At 41.6% G+C, this 25,726-nt stretch overlaps 1 protein-coding gene across 3 annotated transcripts in view; it reads left to right on the top strand.

Annotated features, from left to right (window-relative positions):
- Nucleotides 1-22,109, top strand: part of KIAA0319 (KIAA0319 ortholog) — a 101,699-nt gene extending 79,590 nt beyond the window's left edge. For 2 of the 3 annotated variants that reach the window (XM_069730881.1, XM_069730882.1), the window contains 3 exons: nucleotides 15,782-15,872; nucleotides 19,261-19,352; nucleotides 19,617-22,109. In XM_069730881.1, the coding sequence (XP_069586982.1) occupies nucleotides 15,782-15,872; nucleotides 19,261-19,352; nucleotides 19,617-19,795 (362 nt within the window). In that variant the 3' untranslated portion in view covers nucleotides 19,796-22,109. Of the gene's footprint in view, nucleotides 1-14,869; nucleotides 15,873-19,260; nucleotides 19,353-19,616 lie in introns of all 3 variants that reach the window. The other variant, XR_011314074.1, reaches the window with a different exon arrangement.
- Nucleotides 22,110-25,726: the final 3,617 nt, after the last annotated feature.

Raw genomic sequence — 25,726 nt, 5'->3', positions numbered from 1 at the left:
GTGTTGGAGTTAGAATTGAGGGGTTTCCACTGTTTAGGCACATCAGGGGGTCTCCAAACGCAACATGGCGCCACCATTAATTCCAGCCAATCTTGTATTCAAAAAGTCAAATGGTGCTCCCTCACTTCCGAGCCCCGACGTGCACCCAAACAGTGGTTTACCCCCACATATCGGGTACCAGCATACTCAGGACAAACTGCGCAACAATTACTGGGGTCCAATTTCTCCTGTTACCCTTGTGAAAATAAAGAAATGCTTGCTAAAACATCATTTTTGAGGAAAGAAAAATGATTTTTTATTTTCACGGCTCTGCGTTGTAAACGTCTGTGAAGCACTTGGGGGTTCAAAGTGCTCCCCACATATCTAGATAAGTTCCTTGGGGGGTCTAGTTTCTAAAATGGGGTCACTTGTGGGGGGTTTCTACTGTTTAGGCACACCAGGGGCTCTGCAAACGCAATGTGACGCCCGCAGACCATTCCATCAAAGTCTGCATTTCAAAAGTCACTACTTCCCTTCTGAGCCCCGACGTGTGCCCAAACAGTGGTTTACCCCCACACATGGGGTATCAGCGTACTCAGGAGAAACTGGACAACAACTTTTGGGGTCCAATTTCTCCTGTAACCCTTGGGAAAATAAAAAATTCTGGGCTAAATAATTATTTTTGAGGAAAGAAAACGTATTTATTATTTTCACGGCTCAGCATTATAAACTTCTATGAAGCACTTGGGGTTTCAAAGTGCTCACCACACATCTAGATAAGTTCCTTTCGGGGTCTAGTTTCCAAAATGGGGTCACTTGTGGGGGGTTTCTACTGTTTAGGCACATCAGGGGCTCTGCAAACGCAACGTGACGCCCGCAGAGCATTCCATCAAAGTCTGCATTTCAAAACGTTACTACTTCAATTCCGAGCCCTGGCATGTGCCCAAACAGTAGTTTACCCCCACATATGGGGTATCACCGTACTCAGGAGAAACTGGACAACAAATATTGGGGTCAAATTTCTCCTGTTACCCTTGGGAAAATTAAAAAATTCTGGGCTAAATAATTATTTTTGAGGAAAGAAAACGTATTTATTATTTTCACGGCTCTGCATTATAAACTTCTATGAAGCACTTGGGGGTTCAAAGTGCTCACCACACATCTAGATAAGTTCCTTTCGGGGTCTAGTTTCCCAAATGGGGTCACTTGTGGGGGGTTTCTACTGTTAAGCCACATCAGGGGCTCTGCAAACGCAACGTGACGCCCACAGAGCATTCCAACAAAGTCTGCATTTCAAAATGTCACTACTTCACTTCCGAGCCCCGGCATGTGCCCAAACAGTGGTTTACCCCCACATATGGGGTATCAGCGTACTCAGGAGAAACTGGACAACAACTTTTGGGGTCAAATTTCTCCTGTTACCCTTTGTAAAATAAAAAATTGCAGGCTAAAAGATCATTTTTGAGAAAATAATTTTTTTTTTTTATTTTCATGGCTCTGCGTTATAAACTTCTGTGAAGCACTTGGGGGTTCAAAGTCCTCACCACACATCTAGATTAGTTCCTTTGGGGGTCTAGTTTCCAAAATGGGATCATTTCTGGGGGATCTCCAATGTTTAGGCACACAGGGGCTCTCCAAACGCGACATGGTGTCCGCTAACAATTGGAGCTAATTTTCCATTCAAAAAGTCAAATGGCGCGCCTTCCCTTCCGAGCCCTGCCGTGTGCCCAAACAGTGGTTTACCCCCACATATGAGGTATCGGCGTACTCGGGAGAAATTGCCCAACAAATTTTATGATCCATTTTATCCTACTGCCCATGTGAAAATGAAAAAATTGAGGCGAAAAGAATTTTTTTGTGAAAAAAAAAGTACTTTTTCATTTTTACAGATCAATTTGTGAAGCACCTGAGGGTTTAAAGTGCTCACTAGGCATCTAAATAAGTTCCTTGGGGGGTCTAGTTTCCAAAATGGGGTCACTTGTGGGGGAGCGCCAATGTTTAGGCACACAGGAGCTCTCCAAACGCGACATGGTGTCCGCTAACGATGGAAATAATTTTTCATTCAAAAAGTCAAATGGCGCTCCTTCCCTTCCGAACCTTACCATGTGCCCAAACAGTGGTTTACCCCCACATATGAGGTATCGGCGTACTCAGGAGAAATTGCCCAACACATTTTAGGATCCATTTTATCCTGTTGCCCATTTGAAAATGAAAAAATTGAGGCTAAAAGAATTTTTTTGTGAAAAAAAAGTACTTTTTCATTTTTACTGATCAATTTGTGAAGCACCTGGGGGTTCAAAGTGCTCACTATGCATCTAGATAAGTTCCTTGGGGCGTCTAGTTTCCAAAATGGGGTCACTTGTGGGGGAGCTCCAATTTTTAGGCACACGGGGGCTCTCCAAACGTGACATGGTGTCCGCTAAAGAGTGGAGCCAATTTTTGATTCAAAAAGTCAAATGGCGCTCCTTCCCTTCCAAGCCCTGCCGTGCGCCCAAACAGTGGTTTACCCCCACATATGAGGTATCAGCGTACTCAGGACAAATTGCACAACAACTTTCGTGGTTCAGTTTCTCCTTTTACCATTGGGAAAATAAAAAAATTGTTGCTAAAAGATAATTTTTGTGACTAAAAAGTTAAATGTTCATTTTTTCCTTCCATGTTGCTTCTGCTGCTGTGAAGCACCTGAAGGGTTGATAAACTTCTTGAATGTGGTTTTGAGTACCTTGAGGGGTGCAGTTTTTAGAATGGTGTCACTTTTGGGTATTTTCAGCCATATAGACCCCTCAAACTGACTTCAAATGTGAGGTGGTCCCTAAAAAAAATGGTTTTGTAAATTTCGTTGTAAAAATGACAAATCGCTGGTCAAATTTTAACCCTTATAACTTCCTAACAACAAAAAATTTTGTTTCCAAAATTGTGCTGATGTAAAGTAAACATGTGGGAAATGTTATTTATTAACTATTTTGTGTCACATATCTCTCTGGTTTAACAGAATAAAAATTCAAAATGTGAAAATTTTTATCACAAATAAACGCAGAATTTATTGACCTAAATTTACCACTAACATGAAGCCCAATATGTCACGAAAAAACAATCTCAGAACCGCTAGGATCCGTTGAAGCGTTCCTGAGTTATTACCTCATAAAGGGACACTGGTCAGAATTGCAAAAAACGGCAAGGTCTTTAAGGTCAAACTAGGCTGGGTCATGAAGGGGTTAAAACAAAGGAGAGGATTATCAAGCTGTTAAAAGAGTGTAAATCATCACCCAATGTTGCAAAAGATGTTGGTTGTTCACATTCAGCTGTGTCTAAAATCTGGACCAAATACAAACAACATGGGAAGGTTGTTAAAGGCAAACATACTGGTAGACCAAGGAAGACATCAAAGCGTCATGTCCGGAAATTTAAAGCAATATGTCCCCAAAAACAGGAAATGCACAACAAAACAAATGAGGAACAAATGGGTGGAAACTGGAGTCAGTGTCTGTGACCGAACTGTACGAAACCGCCTAAAGGAAATGGGATTTACATACAGAAAAGCTAAACGAAAGCCATCATTAAAACCTAAACAGAAAAAAAAACAAGGTTACAATGGGCTAAGGAAAAGCAATCGTGAACTGAGGATGACTGGATGAAAGTCATATTTAGTGATGAATCGCGAATCTGCATTGGGCAAGGTGATGATGCTGGAACTTTTGTTTGGTGCCATTCCAATGAGATTTATAAAGATGACTGCCTGAAGAGAACATGCAAATTTCCACAGGCAATAATAATATGGGTTTGCATGTCAGGTAAAGGCACTGGGGAGATGGCTGTCATTACATCTTCAATAAATGCACAAGTTTATGTTGATATTTTGGACACTTTTCTTATCCCATCAATTGAAAGGATGTTTGGGGGATGATGAAATCATTTTTCAAGATGGTAATGCATCCTGCCATAGAGCAAAAACTGTGAAAACATTCCTTGAAAAAGACACACAAGGTCAATCTCATGGCCTCCAAATAGTCCGGATCTCAATCCAATTGAAAATCTTTGGTGGAAGTTGAAGAAAATGTTCCATGACAAGGCTCCAACCTGCAAAGCTGATCTGGCAACAGCAATCAGAGAAAGTTGGAGCCAGATTGATATAGAGTAATGTTTGACACTCATTAAGTCCATGCCAGAGACTGCAAGCTGTTATAAAAGCCAGAGGTGGTGCAACAAAATACTAATGATGTTTTGAAGTGTTTTTTTTGTTTGTTTATTTTTCATGATTCCATATTTTTTTCCTCAGAATTGAGTGATTCCATAATTTTTCCCCTATGCTTGGTTAAAAAAGTAACCATTACTGACTACCACATTTTTTGTTCTTGATTTCTTTTAGTGTTTCTTCAAGCCAGAAAGTTGCCATTTGAAATGACTTTAGTTTTGTGCCATGTCTGTGATCTGCTTTTTTTCTACAAAATTAAACAACTGAATGAACATCCTCCAAGGCCGGTGATTCCATAATTTTTGCCAGGGGTTGTACACCTCAACTGTGAGATAGTTTCTAAAAAAAAATCCGGAAAATCAGATTGTATGATTTTTACATAATTAGTTTTGCATTTTATTGCATGAAATAAGTATTTCATAAAATAAAAAGCAGAACTTAATATTTCGTACAGAAACCTTTGTTTGCAATTACAGAGCTCAGACATTTCCTGTAGTTCTTGACCAAGTTTGCACACACTGCAGCAGGGATTTTGGCCCACTCCTCCATACAGATCTTCTCCAGATTTTTCAGGTTTCAGGGCTGTCATTGGGCAACATTGAGTTTCAGCTCTCTCCAAAGATTTTCTATTGTGTTCAGGTCTGGAGACTGGCTAGGCCACTCCAGGACAATGAAATTCTTGTTATGGATCCACTCCTTTTGTTTCCCTGACTGTGTTTTCTGGGTCATTTTCATGCTGGAAAACCCAACCACGCTCCATCTTCAATTCTCTTACTGAGCGAAAGAGGTTGATGGCCAAAATCTTGCGATACATGACCCCATCCATCCTCCCTTCAATAAGGTGCAGTCATCCGGTTCCCATAGCAAAAAAGCACCCCTAAAGTATGAAGTTTCCCCCACCATGCTTCATGGTTGGGACGGTGTTCTTGGGGTTGTTCTCATCCTTATTCTTCCTACAAATACATTGAGTGGAGTTGATACCAAAAAGTTCTATTTTGTTCTTATTTGACCACATTACCTTCTCCCATGCCTCCTCTGAATCATGCAGATGGTCATTGGAAAACTTCAAACGGGTCTGGTCATTTGCTGGCATGAACAAGGGGACTGTACTTGCCCTGCAGGATATTGATGACGGCGTAGTGTGTTACTAATGGTAATGTTTGAGGCTGTTGTCCCAGCTCTTTTCAGGTTATTGACCAGGGCCTCCCATGTAGTTCTGGGATGATTCCTGACTTTTCTCAGAATCATCCTTAAACCACGATGCAACATCTTGCATGGAGCCCCAGACCGGGGATGATTGCCAGTCATCTTGTGTTTCCTCTATTTTCTAATAATTGTGCCAACAGTTGTTGCCTTCTCTATTGACTTGTAGCCCATTCCAGTCTTGTGAAGGTCTACATTTTTGTCCCTGGTGTCCGTAGACACCACTTTGGTCTTGGCCATGGTGGAGAGGTTGGAGTGTGATTTATTGAGTGTGTGGCCAGGTGTCTTTTATATGTAGGTAAGGAGTTCAAAGAGATGCAATTAATACAGGCAATTAGTGCAGAGTAGGAGGGCTTCTTAGAGAAAAACTAACAGGTCTGTGAGAGCCAGACTTCTTGCTGGTTGGTAGATGATCAAATACTTATTTCATGCAATAAAATGCAATTTAATTATTTAAAATTCATACAATGTGATTTTCTGTTTTTTTTATTTTATTTTTTATTTTTAGATTCTGTCTCTCACAGTTGAAGTGTACCTACAATAAAAGTTACAGACCTCTCCATTGTTTGTAGATGGGAAAACTTGCAAAATCAGCAGTGTATCAAATACCTGTACTTATTTTCCCCACTGCATGTAGTTCACGTACAATATGCATAGCTGAATGCAAACCATCTACTGAGCCAATAAGTACACTTTTTAAAAACTTTTTTTTTTTATTTTGAAACTAAACAAAAACACAGCAAATATAAAAAATAAAGCCATAGATTAGACATATTTTCCCAAACATCTGTAACATGAACAAGAATCCACATTATGACCTCGTTTTTTCCAATGTTCATATTAACATAGGAAGGAGAAGGAGAGCGAAGAGAAGAGCGTAGAACTTCAGGCATGAAGAAAAAATGACAAGAGAAGAGTAGACAGGGGGAGAAATGAAAGTGTGAAGTAAGGAAAAGGAAAAAAAATGGGGGATGGGAGGGTGGAGAGAACCACCCCGATCCAGGCAAATAAGTACACTATTATCCTAAAATTCTCATAACATTTCTAAAGTTTTTAGGATTTAGGGTACCGTCACACTATACGATTTACCAACGATCACGACCAGCGATACGACCTGGCCGTGATCGTTGGTAAGTCATAGTGTGGTCGCTGGAGAGCTGTCACACAGACAGATCTCCAGCGACCAATGATGCCGAGGTCCCCGGGTAACCAGGGTAAACATCGGGTTACTAAGCGCAGGACCGCGCTTAGTAACCCGATGTTTACCCTGGTTACCAGCGTAAAAAAAACCAAACAGTACATACTTACATTCCGGTGTCTGTCCCTTGCCGTCTGCTTCCCGCACTGACTGAGCGCCGGCCGTAAAGTGAAAGCACAGCACAGCGGTGACGTCACCGCTGTGCTCTGCTTTCACTTTACGGCCGGCAGTCAGTGAGTGCGGGAAGCAGACGGCAAGGGACCTGACGGACACCGGAATGTAAGTATGTACTGTTTTTTTTTTTTTTACACTTACGCTGGTAACCAGGGTAAACATCGGGTTACTGAGCACGGTCCTGCGCTTAGTAACCCGATGTTTACCCTGGTTACAAGCGAACGCATCGCTAGATCGGTGTCACACACACACCGATCTAGCGATGACAGCGGGAGATCCAGCGATGAAAGAATGTTCCAAATGATCTGCTACGATGTACGATTCTCAGCAGGATCCCTGATCGCTGCTGCGCGTCAGACACAGCGATATCGTATGGATATCGCTGGAACGTCACGGATCGTACCGTCGTAGCGACAAAAGTGCCACTGTGTGACGGTACCCTAAGTCATCAGCAGTTTTACTTAGATTTGGCATTAACTACTTTATGATCACACATCCAGATAAATGTTTGGTGGTCCATGTTCTAGAGCAGAGGAGTCAGCAGGAAGGCGCTGTCAGACACAGTCTGACTCCCCAAAGAGAGGGGAGAAACGGTTTGCCACCATATCTGCCTTCCCGATTTCTGTGTACACAGTTTAGAACAGCTGTGTATACAGAATATAGGAAAGACTAAGGCCGGCTTCACACTTATACGGCACAATTATTCTCTATGCCCCTGCTCCTATCTGCCGTATTTTACTGATCAGTATTATACGGCTTTCTACGGCCGTACAAAATCGCAGCATGCTGCGTTTGTCACCGTACTGCGCAAGAAATACGCCAATGAAAGTCTATGGAAGCCTGAAAAATACGGATTACACACGGACAAGCAGTGTGACTTGCGAGAAATACGCAGCGCTGTTAGAGAGAAAAGCCGGCAATTCATTGCGGTGTACAGTAAAATCACACTGACAGCTTCCAGTCCAATAGGTAGAATAAATGTGTACACATAGAATAGGTATATATGTATATATATATATATATATATATATATATATATATATGTCAGTGAGACACATATATGTATATATATTAATATTTATTCCAGCGCTATACAGCTTGAAAGCCGGTAATTCAATTACCGGCTTTTTCTTTCTCCTTCCTAAAACCCGACATGATTTGAGACATGGTTTACATACAGTAAACCATGTCTTCTCTCCATTTTTTTTGCAGATTCCACACTACTAATGTCAGTAGTGTGTATCTGCAAGATTTGGCCGTTCTATCTACTAAATTAAAGGGTTAAATGGCGGAAAAAATTGGCGTGGGCTCCCGCACAATTTTCTCCGCCAGAGTAGTAAAGCCAGTGACTGAGGGCAGATATTAATAGCCTGGAGAGGGTCCATGGTTATTGCCCCCCCCCTGGCTAAAAATATCTGCCCCCAGCCACCCCAGAAAAGGCACATCTGGAAGATGCGCCTATTCTGGCACTTGGCCACTCTCTTCCCATTCCCGTGTAGCGGTGGGATATGGGGTAATGAAGGGTTAATGCCACCTTGCTATTGTAAGGTGACATTAAGCCTAATTAATAATGGAGAGGCGTCAATTATGACACCTATCCATTATTAATCCAATTGTAGTAAAGGGTTAAATAAAACACAAACACATTATTTAAAATTATTTTAATGAAATAAAAACAAAGGTTGTTGTAATATTTTATTTAACGCCCAATCCAATTGAATTACCGGCTTGCAAGCTGTATAGCGCTGGAAAAAATATTAATATATATACATATATGTGTCTACTGACACCGTACTGCGCAAGAAATATATATATAGACAGTATATATATATATATATTTTTTTTTTTGGGACACATGGATCACTTCTATAGCGGTATGTTGGTTTTGCAAGCCTGCGAGAAAACCACGCAGTACGGATGCCATACGGATTATATACGGAGGATGCCATGCGCAAAAAACGCTGACACACCCTGCCTACGGAGGAGCTACGGACCACTATTTTCGGGACTTTTCAGCGTATTACGGCCGTAATATACGGACCGTATTTTCATACGCTGAGTGTGAAGCCGGCCTAATGGTGCTTCCTCCTCTGGACCCAGCGGTCCTGTGATCACTTGAGAGCAGGAGCTGCAAGATCCTAGGAGTCAGGAGGCTGAATTTCCATAGTTGCAGAACAAATCAGATAAAAAAAATATCTTTTCTGACCTTTTATGGAAGGCACAATATGTGAAGTCAATGAAAAATAAATACTAGACAAATTAAAAACAGGAAAAAATAAATTGAATAAAAAAGTCACTGCCGATTCAAATCATTGTCACTAGCCCCACCCCAGTAAAAAAAAAAATAATTGTCACAGAGAAGAGAACAACTTTTCACAATGTATTTTTGCCTCTGTGCACGGCAGATGAAAGATGCAGCATGCCAATTCTTTCAGCGTTTCTGCAGCATTTTTCACCTATTCTAATGAATAGGGAAAAACGCATAAAAAAATGCATCAAAAACATCGCAACGCGCATATTTCATACTGCATTTTTCCTGCCAAAACCTTCAGTATTTGCATTACAAATGTCTGCAGCAAATACCTAAAGGGAATCTGTAGGTTTTTCTATGTAATCTGAGGACAGCATGATTTAGGGGTTAAAACACAGATTTAAATGATGTGTCGCTTATCAGGCTTTGTGCTGTTTACTTACAGTGAAGGTTTTATCACCAGCCGATTATCAATGCTGTGACTAGAAGGCACTGGTCTGACTCCGCCCCCTCCTGTGATAAGCAGCTCACTGTCATTAGACACTGTACATACAGAGCCTGGTGTGTGCGGGGTTAGCTTTCTCAGCTCTGCTGAATTGCTAAATCTCAAAACTGTGATTGTGTCAGAACCGCAGCACCCAGTAATCTAAATGATACATCAGTGGATTCAGGGTCTCTTTGCCTACTTCATATTGCTCTCAGTTGAGGTAGTAAAATCCTGGTGACAGATTCCATTTAACATGTGCACATATGTTGTGAATTCTGTGGCAGAGTTCACTCCTGTGGTCACAAGTGGTACTTCGGCTGATTCTCTCTGGGAGCTTCCGTTTGTGGAGGAAAGTGGTACTGCAGCTTCTGAGTTTCCTCCCTCAGGTGATCTGGTGAGGTCGTTAGCTGCTTCTCTACTTAACTCCACCTGATGCTGTGATCCATGCTTCCTGTCAATGTTCCAGTGTTGGACTTGTGTTTCTCTGGATCATTCCTGTGGCCTGCTGCTCTGCATAGCTAAGTGCTTCTTTGCTATTTGTTGCTATTTTTTCTGTCCAGCTTGTCTATTTGTTTTGCTGGAAGCTCTGGGACGCAAAGGGTGTACCTCCGTGCCGTTAGTTCGGTACGGAGGGTCTTTTTGCCCCCTTTGCGTGGTTTTCTTTAGGGTTTTGTGTAGACCGCAAAGTTATCTTTCCTATCCTCGTTCTGTCTAGAATATCGGGCCTCACTTTGCTGAATCTATTTCATCCCTACGTTTGTCTTTTCATCTTACTCACAGTCATTATATGTGGGGGGCTGCCTTTTCCTTTGGGGTATTTCTCTGAGGCAAGGTAGGCTTATTTTTCTATCTTCAGGCTAGTTAGTTTCTCAGGCTGTGCCGAGTTGCATAGGGAGCGTTAGGCGCAATCCACAGCTGCCTCTAGTTGTGTTTGGAGAGGATCAGGAATTGCGGTCTACAGAGTTTCCACGTCTCAGAGCTCGTTCTATTATTTTGGGTTATTGTCAGATCACTGTATGTGCTCTGATCGCTATGTACATTGTGTTACTGAATTGCCTATCATAACAGTACAGGAAGCCAAAACTACTAATGATTCTCAATAGAGGGAAAAAAGAAGTTCTGAGACCATTTTTTTTCCTTTGCACTGTGATTTGTCTTTTTTTTCCCCTAGACATTTGGGTGGTTCAGGACACAGGTGTTACAATGGACATTAAAGGTCTGTCTTCATGTGTAGATCAGCTCACGGCAAGAGTTCAAGATATTCAAAATTTTGTGGTTCAGAATTCTTTGTTAGAACCGAGAATTCCTATTCCAGATTTGTTTTTTGGAGATAGAACTAAATTTCTGAGTTTCAAGAATAATTGTAAACGGTTTCTGGCTTTGAAACCTCGCTCCTCTGGTGACCCAGCACAACAGGTTAGGATCGTCATTTCTTTTTTGCGTGGCGACCCTCAGGACTGGGCATTTTCTCTTGCGTCAGGAGATCCTGCATTGAGTGATATTGATGCGTTTTTCCTGGCGCTTGGATTGCTGTACGATGAGCCTAATTCAGTAGATCAGACAGAAAAAAATTTGCTGGCTCTTTGTCAGGCTCAGGATGAGATAGAGCTATATTGCCAGAAATTTAGAAAATGGTCCGTGCTCACTCAATGGAATGAATCTGCGCTTGCAGCCATTTTCAGAAAGGGTCTCTCTGAAGCCATTAAGGATGTCATGGTGGGATTTCCTATGCCCGCTGGTTTGAATGAGTCTATGTCTTTGGCCATTCAGATCGGTCGACGCTTGCGTGAGCGTAAATCTGTGTACCATTTGGCGGTATTACCTGAGATTAAACCTGAGCCTATGCAGTGCGATAGGACTATGACCAGAGTTGAACGGCAAGAACACAGACGTCTGAATGGGCTGTGTTTCTACTGTGGTGATTCCACTCATGCTATCTCTGATTGTCCTAAGCGCACTAAGCGGTTCGCTAGGTCTGCCGCCATTGGTACTGTACAATCAAAATTTCTTCTGTCCGTTACCTTGATATGCTCCTTGTCGTCGTATTCTGTCATGGCGTTTGTGGATTCAGGCACTGCCCTGAATTTGATGGACTTGGATTATGCTAAACGTTGTGGGTTTTTATTGGAGCCCTTGCAGTGTCCTATTCCATTGAGAGGAATTGATGCTACACCTTTGGCCAAGAATAAGCCTCAATACTGGACCCAGCTGACCATGTGCATGGCTCCTGCACATCAGGAGGTTATTCGCTTTCTGGTGTTGCATAATCTGCATGATGTGGTCGTGTTGGGGTTGCCATGGCTACAAGCCCATAATCCAGTATTGGATTGGAATTCCATGTTGGTGTCCAGCTGGGGTTGTCAGGGGGTACATGGTGATGTTCCATTTCTGTCAATTTCGTCATCCACCCCTTCTGAGGTTCCAGAGTTCTTGTCTGATTACCGGGATGTATTTGATGAGCCCAAGTCCGATGCCCTACCTCTGCATAGGGTTTGTGATTGTGCTATCAATTTGATTCCTGGTAGTAAATTCCCAAAAGGTCGACTGTTTAATTTATCCGTGCCTGAGCACACCGCTATGCTCAGTTATGTGAAGGAATCCCTGGAGAAGGGGCATATTCGCCCGTCATCGTCGCCATTAGGAGCAGGGTTCTTTTTTGTAGCCAAGAAGGATGGTTCGCTGAGACCGTGTATAGATTACTGCCTTCTTAATAAGATCACTGTTAAATTTCAGTACCCCTTGCCATTGTTATCTGATTTGTTTGCTCGGATTAAGGGGGCTAGTTGGTTCACTAAGATAGATCTTCGTGGTGCGTATAATCTGGTGAGAATCAGGCAAGGCGATGAATGGAAAACTGCATTTAATACGCCCGAGGGTCATTTTGAGTATCTAGTGATGCCGTTCGGACTTGCCAATGCTCCATCAGTGTTTCAATCCTTTATGCATGACATCTTCCGTGAGTACCTGGATAAATTCCTGATTGTGTACTTGGATGACATTTTGATCTTCTCGGATGATTGGGAGTCTCATGTGAAGCAGGTCAGAACGGTTTTTCAGGTCCTGCGTGCTAATTCTTTGTTTGTGAAGGGATCAAAGTGTCTCTTTGGTGTGCAGAAGCTTTCATTTTTGGGGTTCATCTTTTCCCCTTCTACTATCGAGATGGATCCGGTTAAGGTCCAAGCCATCCATGATTGGACTCAGCCGACATCTCTGAAAAGTCTGCAAAAGTTCCTGGGCTTTGCTAATTTTTATCGTCGCTTCATCTGCAATTTTTCTAGTGTTGCCAAACCATTGACCGATTTGACCAAGAAGGGTGCTGATTTGGTCAATTGGTCTTCTGCTGCTGTGGAAGCTTTTCAAGAGTTGAAGCGTCGTTTTTCTTCTGCCCCTGTGTTGTGTCAACCAGATGTTTCTCTTCCGTTCCAGGTCGAGGTTGATGCTTCTGAGATTGGAGCAGGGGCTGTTTTGTCGCAGAGAGGTTCTGGTTGCTCAGTGATGAAACCATGCGCTTTCTTTTCCAGGAAGTTTTCGCCTGCTGAGCGAAATTATGATGTGGGCAACCGAGAGTTGCTGGCCATGAAGTGGGCATTCGAGGAGTGGCGTCATTGGCTTGAAGGAGCTAAGCATCGCGTGGTGGTATTGACTGATCATAAGAACTTGACTTATCTCGAGTCTGCCAAGCGCTTGAATCCTAGACAAGCTCGTTGGTCGTTGTTTTTTGCCCGTTTTGACTTTGTGATTTCGTACCTTCCGGGCTCTAAAAATGTGAAGGCGGATGCTCTGTCTAGGAGTTTTGTGCCCGACTCTCCGGGTTTATCTGAGCTGGCGGGTATCCTCAAGGAAGGAGTAATTGTGTCTGCCATCTCCCCTGATTTGCGGCGGGTGCTGCAAAAATTTCAGGCTAATAAACCTGATCGTTGCCCAGCGGAGAAACTGTTTGTCCCTGATAGGTGGACGAATAGAGTTATCTCTGAACTTCATTGTTCGGTGTTGGCTGGTCATCCTGGAATCTTTGGTACCAGAGAGTTAGTGGCTAGATCCTTTTGGTGGCCGTCTCTGTCGCGGGATGTGCGTACTTTTGTGCAGTCCTGTGGGATTTGTGCTCGGGCTAAGCCCTGCTGTTCTCGTGCCAGTGGGTTGCTTTTGCCCTTGCCGGTCCCGAAGAGGCCTTGGACACATATCTCTATGGATTTTGTTTCTGACCTTCCCGTTTCTCAAAAGATGTCAGTCATTTGGGTGGTCTGTGATCGCTTTTCTAAGATGGTCCATCTGGTACCCTTGTCTAAATTGCCTTCCTCCTCTGATTTGGTGCCTTTGTTCTTCCAGCATGTGGTTCGTTTGCATGGCATTCCAGAGAATATTGTTTCTGACAGAGGTTCCCAGTTTGTTTCGAGGTTTTGGCGAGCATTTTGTGGTAGGATGGGCATTGACTTGTCTTTTTCCTCGGCTTTCCATCCTCAGACTAATGGCCAGACCGAACGAACCAATCAGACCTTGGAAACATATCTGAGATGCTTTGTTTCTGCTGATCAGGATGACTGGGTGTCCTTTTTGCCTTTGGCTGAGTTCGCCCTTAATAATCGGGCCAGCTCGGCTACCTTGGTTTCGCCGTTTTTCTGCAATTCTGGGTTCCATCCTCGTTTCTCTTCAGGACAGGTTGAGTCTTCGGACTGTCCTGGTGTGGATATTGTGGTGGACAGGTTGCAGCAGATTTGGACTCATGTAGTGGACAATTTGACCTTGTCCCAGGAGAAGGCTCAACTTTTTGCTAATCGCAGACGCCGTGTGGGTCCCCGACTTCGTGTTGGGGATCTGGTTTGGTTATCTTCTCGTCATATTCCTATGAAGGTTTCCTCTCCTAAGTTTAAACCTCGTTTCATTGGTCCGTATAGGATTTCTGAGGTTCTTAATCCTGTGTCTTTTCGTCTGACCCTTCCAGATTCTTTTCCATACATAACGTATTCCATAGGTCATTGTTGCGGAGATACTTGGCACCTATGGTCCCATCTGTTGAGCCTCCTGCCCCGGTTTTGGTGGAGGGGGAATTGGAGTATATTGTGGAGAAGATTTTGGATTCTCGTGTTTCAAGACGGAAACTCCAGTATCTGGTTAAATGGAAGGGTTATGCTCAGGAAGATAATTCCTGGGTTTTTGCCTCTGATGTCCATGCTCCCGATCTTGTTCGTGCCTTTCATGTGGATCATCCTGGTCGGCCTGGGGGCTCTGGTGAGGGTTCGGTGACCCCTCCTCAAGGGGGGGGTACTGTTGTGAATTCTGTGGCAGAGTTCACTCCTGTGGTCACAAGTGGTACTTCGGCTGATTCTCTCTGGGAGCTTCTGTTTGTGGAGGAAAGTGGTACTGCAGCTTCTGAGTTTCCTCCCTCAGGTGATCTGGTGAAGGTCGTTAGCTGCTTCTCTACTTAACTCCACCTGATGCTGTGATCCATGCTTCCTGTCAATGTTCCAGTGTTGGACTTGTGTTTCTCTGGATCATTCCTGTGGCCTGCTGCTCTGCATAGCTAAGTGCTTCTTTGCTATTTGTTGCTATTTTTTCTGTCCAGCTTGTCTATTTGTTTTGCTGGAAGCTCTGGGACGCAAAGGGTGTACCTCCGTGCCGTTAGTTCGGTACGGAGGGTCTTTTTGCCCCCTTTGCGTGGTTTTCTTTAGGGTTTTGTGTAGACCGCAAAGTTATCTTTCCTATCCTCGTTCTGTCTAGAATATCGGGCCTCACTTTGCTGAATCTATTTCATCCCTACGTTTGTCTTTTCATCTTACTCACAGTCATTATATGTGGGGGGCTGCCTTTTCCTTTGGGGTATTTCTCTGAGGCAAGGTAGGCTTATTTTTCTATCTTCAGGCTAGTTAGTTTCTCAGGCTGTGCCGAGTTGCATAGGGAGCGTTAGGCGCAATCCACAGCTGCCTCTAGTTGTGTTTGGAGAGGATCAGGAATTGCGGTCTACAGAGTTTCCACGTCTCAGAGCTCGTTCTATTATTTTGGGTTATTGTCAGATCACTGTATGTGCTCTGATCGCTATGTACATTGTGTTACTGAATTGCCTATCATAACACACATACCCTTAGAATTACTCTTATTAGCAATGTTTTTCTATAACAGTTAACAGGTTTTCTTACAGACTACGGGCCGTCGTAAAACAACTGGTAGCCATTGTACTATTGGGTTTTCATAGAAGTGACAATCATTCAATCAGCATTTTCTTTTAATATTGAAAACTCAATTTAATAAAATAAATCATTGACGTAATAGCATCTCAAGTGACCCAAGCATCTTGTTTTCCAGAGTGGAGTATTCTTTACATAATTGTCTTAACATTTGCCTTGGTTGCCTTCCTGATGGGACTGACATGGGTCTGCATGTGTTGCTACAAAAGGTAAACAGTATGAATGAAATAATGAACGAGACTCCATTTTCTTTATACCTTTTTTGTGTGTATATACTGTATATTGTAATACGTTTTAAGTATGTTTTGCTTATCTTCAGCTTCACAAAATGGTGAAAATATTGCCACAAAAATCCAAAGAAAATGCAGCACGTTGTAAAACTAAAATATGTGAATGAGATTTTTCCATCCGTCAACATAAATAATTTGGACACTTCTGTAAAATATCTGTCGGAAAAAAATTACCAAGACTCTATACAAGAAAGATATATATATTGGTACCGTGTTAGCCAGGAGATAGAAAAATATTTAGAATTGAGAGTCCTCAGTGGTTGATACCTTTTAATGGCTAACGGTTACCATCTTTTCAGTTAGCCATTATAAGGAGCAGCACTTTTAGACCTAATACTATCTAATAGACCTGACAGAATAACAAATCTGCAGGTGGTTGGGCATCTAGGAAATAGCGACCACAATATTGTACAGTTTCACCTGTCTTTCACTAGGGGGACTTGTCAGGGAGTCACAAAAACACTGAACTTTAGGAAGGCAAAGTTTGACCAGCTTAGAGATGCCCTTAATCTGGTAGACTGGGACAATATCCTCAGAAATAAGAATACAGATAATAAATGGGAAATGTTTAAGAACATCCTAAATAGGCAGTGTAAGCGGTTTATACCTTTGTGGGAATAAAAGGACTAGAAATAGGAAAAACCCAATGTGGCTAAACAAAGAAGTAAGACAGGCAATTAACAGTAAAAAGAAAGCATTTGCACTACTAAAGCAGGATGGCACCATTGAAGCTTTAAAAAACTATAGGGAGAAAAATACTTTATCTAAAAAACTAATTAAAGCTGCCAAAAAGGAAACAGAGAAGCACATTGCTAAGGAGAGTAAAACTAATCCCAAACTGTTCTTCAACTATATCAATAGTAAAAGAATAAAAACTGAAAATGTAGGCCCCTTAAAAAATAGTGAGGAAAGAATGGTTGTAGATGACGAGGAAAAAGCTAACATATTAAACACCTTCTTCTCCACGGTATTCACGGTGGAAAATGAAATGCTAGGTGAAATCCCAAGAAACAATGAAAACCCTATATTAAGGGTCACCAATCTAACTCAAGAAGAGGTGCGAAATCGGCTAAATAAGATTAAAATAGATAAATCTCCGGGTCCGGATGGCATACACCCACGAGTACTAAGAGAACTAAGTAATGTAATAGATAAACCATTATTTCTTATTTTTAGGGACTTTATAGCGACAGGATCTGTTCCGCAGGACTGGCGCATAGCAAATGTGGTGCCAATATTCAAAAAGGGCTCTAAAAGTGAACCTGGAAATTATAGGCCAGTAAGTCTAACCTCTATTGTTGGTAAAATATTTGAAGGGTTTCTGAGGGATGTTATTCTGGATTATCTCAATGAGAATAACTGTTTAACTCCATATCAGCATGTGTTTATGAGAAATCGCTCCTGTCAAACCAATCTAATCAGTTTTTATGAAGAGGTAAGCTATAGGCTGGACCACGGTGAGTCATTGGACGTGGTATATCTCGATTTTTCCAAAGCGTTTGATACCGTGCCGCACAAGAGGTTGGTACACAAAATGAGAATGCTTGGTCTGGGGGAAAATGTGTGTAAATGGGTTAGTAACTGGCTTAGTGATAAAAAGCAGAGGGTGGTTATAAATGGTATAGTCTCTAACTGGGTCGCTGTGACCAGTGGGGTACCGCAGGGGTCGGTATTGGGACCTGTTCTCTTCAGCATATTCATTAATTATCTGGTAGAAGGTTTACACAGTAAAATATCGATATTTGCAGATGATACAAAACTATGTAAAGCAGTTAATACAAGAGAAGATAGTATTCTGCTACAGATGGATCTGGATAAGTTGGAAACTTGGGCTGAAAGGTGGCAGATGAGGTTTAACAATGATAAATGTAAGGATATACACATGGGAAGAAGGAATCAATATCACCATTACACACTGAACGGGAAACCACTGGGTAAATCTGACAGGGAGAAGGACTTGGGGATCCTAGTTAATGATAAACTTACCTGGAGCAGCCAGTGCCAGGCAGCAGCTGCCAAGGCAAACAGGATCATGGGGTGCATTAAAAGAGGTCTGGATACACATGATGAGAGCATTATACTGCCTCTGTACAAATCCCTAGTTAGACCGCACATGGAGTACTGTGTCCAGTTTTGGGCACCGGTGCTCATGAAGGATATAATGGAACTAGAGAGAGTACAAAGGAGGGCAACAAAATTAATAAAGGGGATGGGAGAACTACAATACCCAGATAGATTAGCGAAATTAGGATTATTTAGTCTAGAAAAAAGACGACTGAGGGGCGATCTAATAACCATGTATAAGTATATAAGGGGACAATACAAATATCTCGCTGAGGATCTGTTTATACCAAGGAAGGTGACGGGCACAAGGGGGCATTCTTTGCGTCTGGAGGAGAGAAGGTTTTTCCACCAACATAGAAGAGGATTCTTTACTGTTAGGGCAGTGAGAATCTGGAATTGCTTGCCTGAGGAGGTGGTGATGGCGAACTCAGTCGAGGGGTTCAAGAGAGGCCTGGATGTCTTCCTGGAGCAGAACAATATTGTATCATACAATTATTAGGTTCTGTAGAAGGACGTAGATCTGGGGATTTATTATGATGGAATATAGGCTGAACTGGATGGACAAATGTCTTTTTTCGGCCTTACTAACTATGTTACTATGTTACTATGTTAAGGTATCAACCACTGAGGACTCTCAATTCTAAAATTTTTTCAAGACGCTATAAGGACCCGATTCATTAAGGTGTTTATAGTCGAAATCTGGCATAAAACAACCTAAAAGTGTGCAACATTTTAGCACAACACATTATTGTGCAAAATTTTGCGGTTTTTAGTGTTTTCAGCCAACTTTGCAAAAGTGGACGGAGCTGGGGAGAAAGAGGGCAAAGCCAGACTGTCTAATTCATGATCAGTTGTGGATTACAGCACACCACAAATGTTACTCCAGTCCCCGACTAGAGTAAGATTTCTTGCAAGTCACACTAAGATGTGCCTGCTTGGTTAAAGGAAACCTGACAGGGTATATAAGTACCCAGTCCACTAGCAGCATGTATCAGACACTGACTGTATGATTTCAGCCATGCATGGCTGAAATCACACAGTCAGTGTCTGACATGTGCTACCTGTGAATAGGGCAACATGTACCAGCTGTCAGGCTTCATAAGAGGCATGCTCCTCTTACCCACCACATCCCCATTCATTGAGACTCATGTACAATGCCAGTCTTACTGAGTCAGGGTCTGAATATGAATATGACCTATGTTTTGTTTTATGATGTACACATCTAATATTTTATACTTTTTAGCCGCAAAAGGACAAAAATACGGAAAAAAACAAAGTACACCATCCTGGATAATTTTGATGAGCAAGAAAGAATGGCATTAAGACCGAAGTATGGTGAGTAAGAAAACTACTGAAATATGGCGCATTTACATGTCAAAACAGAGTACACACGTTCATAGAGGAGCTGTGACCACTACATATCGCATGGTTGGGTAAAACCGTGCACTTGTCTTGGAGAATTTTATTTAATCATATGTAAGTATGGTTCCTGGTGCCATCTGAGATCTCTACTGATGGAGGACATCTCCACAAATTGTATGTTTGGGTTATTATTATATGCAGACATTATCGCCACTGACACCCGTTCCTTTTTCGCAGGTATAAAGCACAGGAGCACAGAACATAACTCCAGCCTCATGGTTTCTGAGTCTGAGCTTGACAGCGACCAAGACACAATTTTCAGTCGTGATAAAGCGGACCAGGATAACCCTAAAAATATTTCCAGCGGTGCCCTCAAAAATGGTGCTCCTTTTAATTTTAGCTCAAAATGCAGATAAACTGACGTCATAGGGAAACTAAATGGATATTGCAGGAAAATGGATTTGACCAAAACCGAGAATGTAAATGTTTACAGCTTAAATAGATTTGGGTGAACACATTTTACATCTTACACATAGACTATATCTACATATACTCAGTAAATACGTTGTTTTACACTGTTCCTGGGTTATAGCCTGGATCATACTCCGGAGCTGCAATCACAATTCTGAAGGCTTCAGAGCCTATATCCCTCATTGACTTACTATCTGTACGCAGATTTCGGTTTACACCGAACACTACAGTAACATGATATAAGAGAAATTTACTGTCGCTCTGGCATAGCCAAGATATATAATAGCACATATACACCTCCGAATTCAGGTTTGTCATTCAGTCCCCTTGCCACGTGTATAACAATCCGGCCTCTCACCATGCAGGCGCCTTTACTAACATTAGGAAAAGAGTGGCTCATTGTAAAGAGCTGACGGATACCAGCGTTGGCCTGTAATAGGATAACGCTGTTGTAACAAATCAGTTCACAAAATGGCTTCCCTCCTAAACATTCTACAATCAACTGTGAGTGATATTATTAAAAAGTGGAAGAGTTTAGGAACCGCGATAGTCCATATAACCTTATAGAGTAGGGCCGCCAAGCACGGAGGTTTGTAGTCAGGAGTAAAGCCAGGTCTCTGCAGAGTCCCAAGCCTCCTCTACCATTAACATCAGCATAAAAAACGTGCACCAGGTGCTTCAATACATGGGTTTTCATGGCTGGGCAGCTGCCTTACATCACCAAGCACAATGTTAAGATTTGGATAGAGTGGTAGAAAGCACGCCGCTACTGGGCCACGGAGCAGTAGAAATGAGTTGTGTGGCATGATGAATCACCCACCCTTTATCTGGCAATCTGTTGAATGAGTTTATGTTTGGCGAGTGACAGGGAAACGTTGCCTACCAGGCTTTGTTGTGACCGCTGTTCAGTTTGTTGAAGGGACAATGCTGTGGAGTTGTTTTTCAGGGTCTATCATCCTAGTTCCATTGAAGAAGAAACTAATTGACAATACTGTTTAATCAATATAGAACCCTATTATATAATAAAAGCAGCAGATACTAACCTCCCAAAGCGATGACGTCGCCGCTGTCCCCGGAGGGTGACATGACATTGTTGTTGACATTCAGTGGCCGCTTGTTGGCTGCAACTCATCAATATTGTGGCTGATGAGCATCTTCTCCTACTCTTGTGACTGCACAGCTCTCTGCTCCACAAAATGGCTGGAAGCGAAGGAACATGTGACCAGACCTGTCCTACAGTCTCCTCCAATAGAAACGCAGTTTTCTCCTGTGAGGTTTTCAGTTGGACAAGGCTGAGGGACAGGTCTGGTCACACGTGCCTCCACCAGCAGCCATTGTATGGACTGGAAAGAGCAGGAGGAGAACCCACCATACTTACCGTATATAATAGTAATATACACAAAATTATGTCCCCAACACGTCTGTGTAAATAACCATAACGTGGCCAACCTCCTTATATTATTAAAACTGTCATGACAGCCAATTGTAAAAATGTTTTTTTTTAGTCCCCATTGCACATATTTAAGGAAGAAAGAAAACATGTATACAAAAGATGGACAACCCCTTTAATGCCTATTGATTGAGACTGGAGGAAAAGTTCCTTTACTTGTAATGTGTAGGCGTCCCAAAACTTTTGTCCATACAATGCATTGGTGATGAGACAAAAAATACAAGTGATCCACACAGAATAAGTAACGCAATGTAATTACAGATTTACTCAACGTTGTATGTCAATGACATCCCCGTAGTGTAAAGTGGTCCTCAAGGTGCAGATACCCTTTATTTCATTATTGTACGACACACATTTGCTCATTTTACAGACATATTTACATTTTAAGAGGAATTTAGGTTATAAAAAAATTAAAACAGCAGCTCATGAGAAAGACCGACTTCCCAATATTATATCTGTGCCTGTACGGTCTCAGGTAAGCACTGTACAAGGATTTTACATTTAAATGTATTCTGAAATTGAAATCTGGACTGATCAGGGAGATTTTGGTTTTATGAGAGTTATCTGGCATTTCATTGTATATTTTACTTTTGCAGGCGTTTGTTGGGATAGATTGATGGTCATAATCTCATTTAAAAGGTGTATACTAGCTTCCTGTACCTGAAATATAGTCACAGGGAAATACATGACTGATGTTTTTACTAACCAGGTCAAAGTTTGTACTGTTAATTTGTTTCTAGTGGTGTCTTATTTCAAAATCTGAACGTTAGAGAAAAGGTATAAAGATTTATAATAAATTACTAAAACTACTTGGCTTTGTCCTTAGTTATTTGTGCAGCCTTTGTAATTGTTTAAGACATCCGTCATTCTCATAAAATGTCAACGATGGCAAACTTAGGAATTTGTCACAGCTAGTTACATAGTTACATGAAAAAAGACCTTGGTCCATCAAGTTCAACCTTTCTCCACCAATTGTACATTTCGTCACTAATTTAACTATAACCCTCAATGTTATGTGTATCAAGGAAATCATCCAGCCCTTTTTTAAAAGCTGTTATAGTGTTTGCCATTACTACCTCTTGTTGTCGGGTATTCCACAGTCTGACTGCTCTAACTGTAAAGAACCCTTTCCTGTTTAGCTGTCGGAATCGCCTTTCCTCCACCCATAATGAGCGCCCTCAGTCCTCAGTATGGTCTTTGGAAGGAATATGTCACGTGTCAGTCTTTTGTACTGGCCATACATATATTTATACATAAGATTTCCTCTGAGGTGTCTTTTTACTAATCTAAGCAAGGCCAACTTTTTCAACCTCTCATCATATGAGAGCCTTTCCATTCCCTGTAATAATCTAGTTGCCCGTCGTTGAACCCAACTCTAACTTCTGAATATCCTTTTTAAAATGAGGAGCCCAAAACTGGATCCCATATTCTAGACGTGTCATCATAAGTGATTTATAAAGGGGTAATAATACGTTGGGATCACGGGATTTTATCTGTCTTTTTATACACCCTAAAATCATCCAGTCCTGTGGTACCACCTCTGTTACAAGAGTGTCTAAGAATATGAGATCAAACTGGTCTGTCAATTATTGAATTATTCAATTCCACAGTATCCCTGGATGATTGCCATCTGGGTCGGGGGGATTTGTCAATGTTTAAATTGCTCAGACGTACGAGATGTACGGTACTTCTTTTTGTGTTAAACTAGTTATATCAGGTTGTGAATTTTGATTTTTGCCTTGTTGAATGATCCCTGTAACAGACAGTTCATTGGTGAACAGAGATGAAAAGCGCCTGTTTAATATACCTTTTCTTTATCCTCTGTAATCATTTTGTTATTTTCTTCTTTTAAAGGGGTTGATACCATTTATTTTTTTCTTTTTGGCATTGATGTACAGTGCCTTGCGAAAGTATTCAGCCCCCTGGAACTTTTCAACCTTTTCCCACATATCATGCTTCAAACATAAAGAAGCCAAATGTAAATTTTTGATGAAGAATCAACAACAAGTGGAACACAATTGTGAAGTTGAACGAAGTTAATTTTTTTTTAAATTCAAAAACTGAAAAGTGGGGCGTGCATTATTATTTTGCCCCTTTAACTTAATACTTTGTTGCGCCACTTTTTGCTGCGATTACAGCTGCAAGTCTCTTGGGGTCTGTCTCTATCAGTTTTGTACATCGAGAGACTGAAATTCTTGCCCATTCTTCCTTGGCAAACAGCTCGAGCTCCGTGAGGTTTGATGGAGATCGTTTGTGAACAGCAGTTTTCAGCTCTTTCCACAGATTCTCGATTGGATTGAGGTCTGGACTTTGACTTGGCCATTCTAACATCTGGATACGTTTAATTTTGAACAATTGCATTGTAGATTTTGCTTTATGTTTGGGATCATTGTCTTGTTGGAAGACAAATCTCCGTCCCAGTATCAGGTCTTTTGCAGACTGCAACAGGTTTTCTTCAAGAATGGTCTTGTATTTGGCTCCATCCATCTTCCCATCCATTTTAACCATCTTCCCTGTCCCTGCTGAAAAGCAGGCCCAAACCATAATGCTGCAACCACCGTGTTGGACAGTGGGGATGGTGTGTTCAGGGTGATGTGCTGTGTTGCCTTTACGCCAAACATATCGTTTGGCATTGTTGCCAAAAAGTTCGATTTTGGTTTCATCTGACCAGAGCACCTTCTTCCACATGTTTGGTGTGTCTCCTAGGTGGCTTGTTGCAAACTTTAAACAACACTTTTTATGGATATCTTTGAGAAATGGCTTTCTTCTTGCCACTCTTCCATAAAGGCCAGATTTGTGCAGTGTACGACTGATTGTTCTCCTATGGACAGACTGTCCCACCTCAGCTGTAGATCTCTGCAGTTCATCCAGAGTGATCGTGGGCCTCTTGGCTGCATCTCTGATCAGTCTTCTCCTTGTTTGAAAGTTTAGAGGGACGGCCGGGTCTTGGTTGATTTGCAGTGGTATGATACTCCTTCCATTTCAATATGATCGCTTGCACAGTGCTCCTTGGGATGTTTAACCCCTTCATGACCTTGCCCTTTTCAGTTTTTGCGTTCTCGTTTTTCGCTCCCCTCCTTCCTAGAGCCATAACTTTTTATTTTTCCATCTATATGGCCATGTGAGGGCTTGTTTTTTGCGGTACAAGTTGCACTTTTCAACGACATCATTGGTTTTAGCATGTCGTGTACTAGAAAACGGGAAAAAAAATTCCAAGTGTTTGGCTTTTTTTGCTAGGTTCACTAAATGCTAAAACTGACCAGCCATTTTGATTCTTCAGGTCATTACAAGTTCATAGACACCAAACATGTCTAGGTTACGTTTTATCCAAGTAGTAAAAAAAAATTCCAAACTTTGCTAAAAAAAAAATTGCGCAATTTTCCAATACCCGTAAAGTTTCCATTTTTTGTGATCTGGGGTCAGGTGAGGGCTTATTTTTTGCGAGCCAAACTGGCATTTTTAATTATACCATTTTGGTGCAGATACGTTCTTTTGATCGCCCGTTATTACATTTTTAAAGCAAACGTAATTCTGGCGTTTCAAATTTTTTTTCTCGCTACGCCGTTTAGCGATCAGGTTAATCCTTTTTTTAGGATAGATCGGGCGATTCTGAAAGTGGCGATACCAAATATGTGTAAGTTTGATTTTTTTTTTGTTTTATTTTGAATGGGGTGAAAGGAGGGTGATTTAAACTTTTATATTTTTTTTATTTTTTCATATTATTTTAAACTTTTTTTTTTTTTTTTTTTTACACTTTTTCCATGCTTCAATAGCCTCCATGGGAGGCTAGAAGCTGGCATAGCCTGATCGGCTCTGCTACATAGCAGCGATTATCAAGTCGATGGCGATTTGTTTCTCTGTAGATAACTTTGCCAGCTTGATTTCTTTTTTTTTTTTTTTTACATTTCTTATTTAGATCTTTATACTGCTGAAATGCTATTTCAGTCTTCTCGGCTTTCAAGATTTTGAATGCCCTTTGTTTTTGTCTTTTTAAACTTTGTACTGTCCTGTTCATCCATAATGATTTATTTTTATTACTCGACATTTTATTAGTGTGTGTAACGTTTTCTGCAGGATTCTAGTAGTATTTCTTTATAACTGCCCCATTTATATTCGGTATCCCCAGTCTATACAATTAGGCTCTTCCCTTAATTTGTTGAAATTAGCTTTCCTAAAGTTCCAGGTATTGGCATTTCCCCTTTTGAATGTTTGATTGAGAATTACATTGAAACTTACGGTATGGTCACTGATTCCCCCTAAATGCTCCCAGACCAGTAGATCTGAAATTGTATCTGGGTCTATTTGACCGAACCAAATCCAGTAAATTACGTCCCCTAGTTGGTTCATCTACCAGCTGAGAGGTAATTGTCCTGAATTGTTGAGAACAAATTGCAGTTTTTAGCACACCCAGAAGATTTCATGTTAA

Source organism: Ranitomeya imitator, chromosome 6 (assembly GCF_032444005.1).
Source record: "Ranitomeya imitator isolate aRanImi1 chromosome 6, aRanImi1.pri, whole genome shotgun sequence".
NCBI classification, from domain to species: Eukaryota; Metazoa; Chordata; class Amphibia; order Anura; family Dendrobatidae; genus Ranitomeya; species Ranitomeya imitator.
The sequence above is the reverse complement of the archived record's forward strand: the minus strand, read 5'-3'. Positions and strand labels throughout refer to the sequence as shown.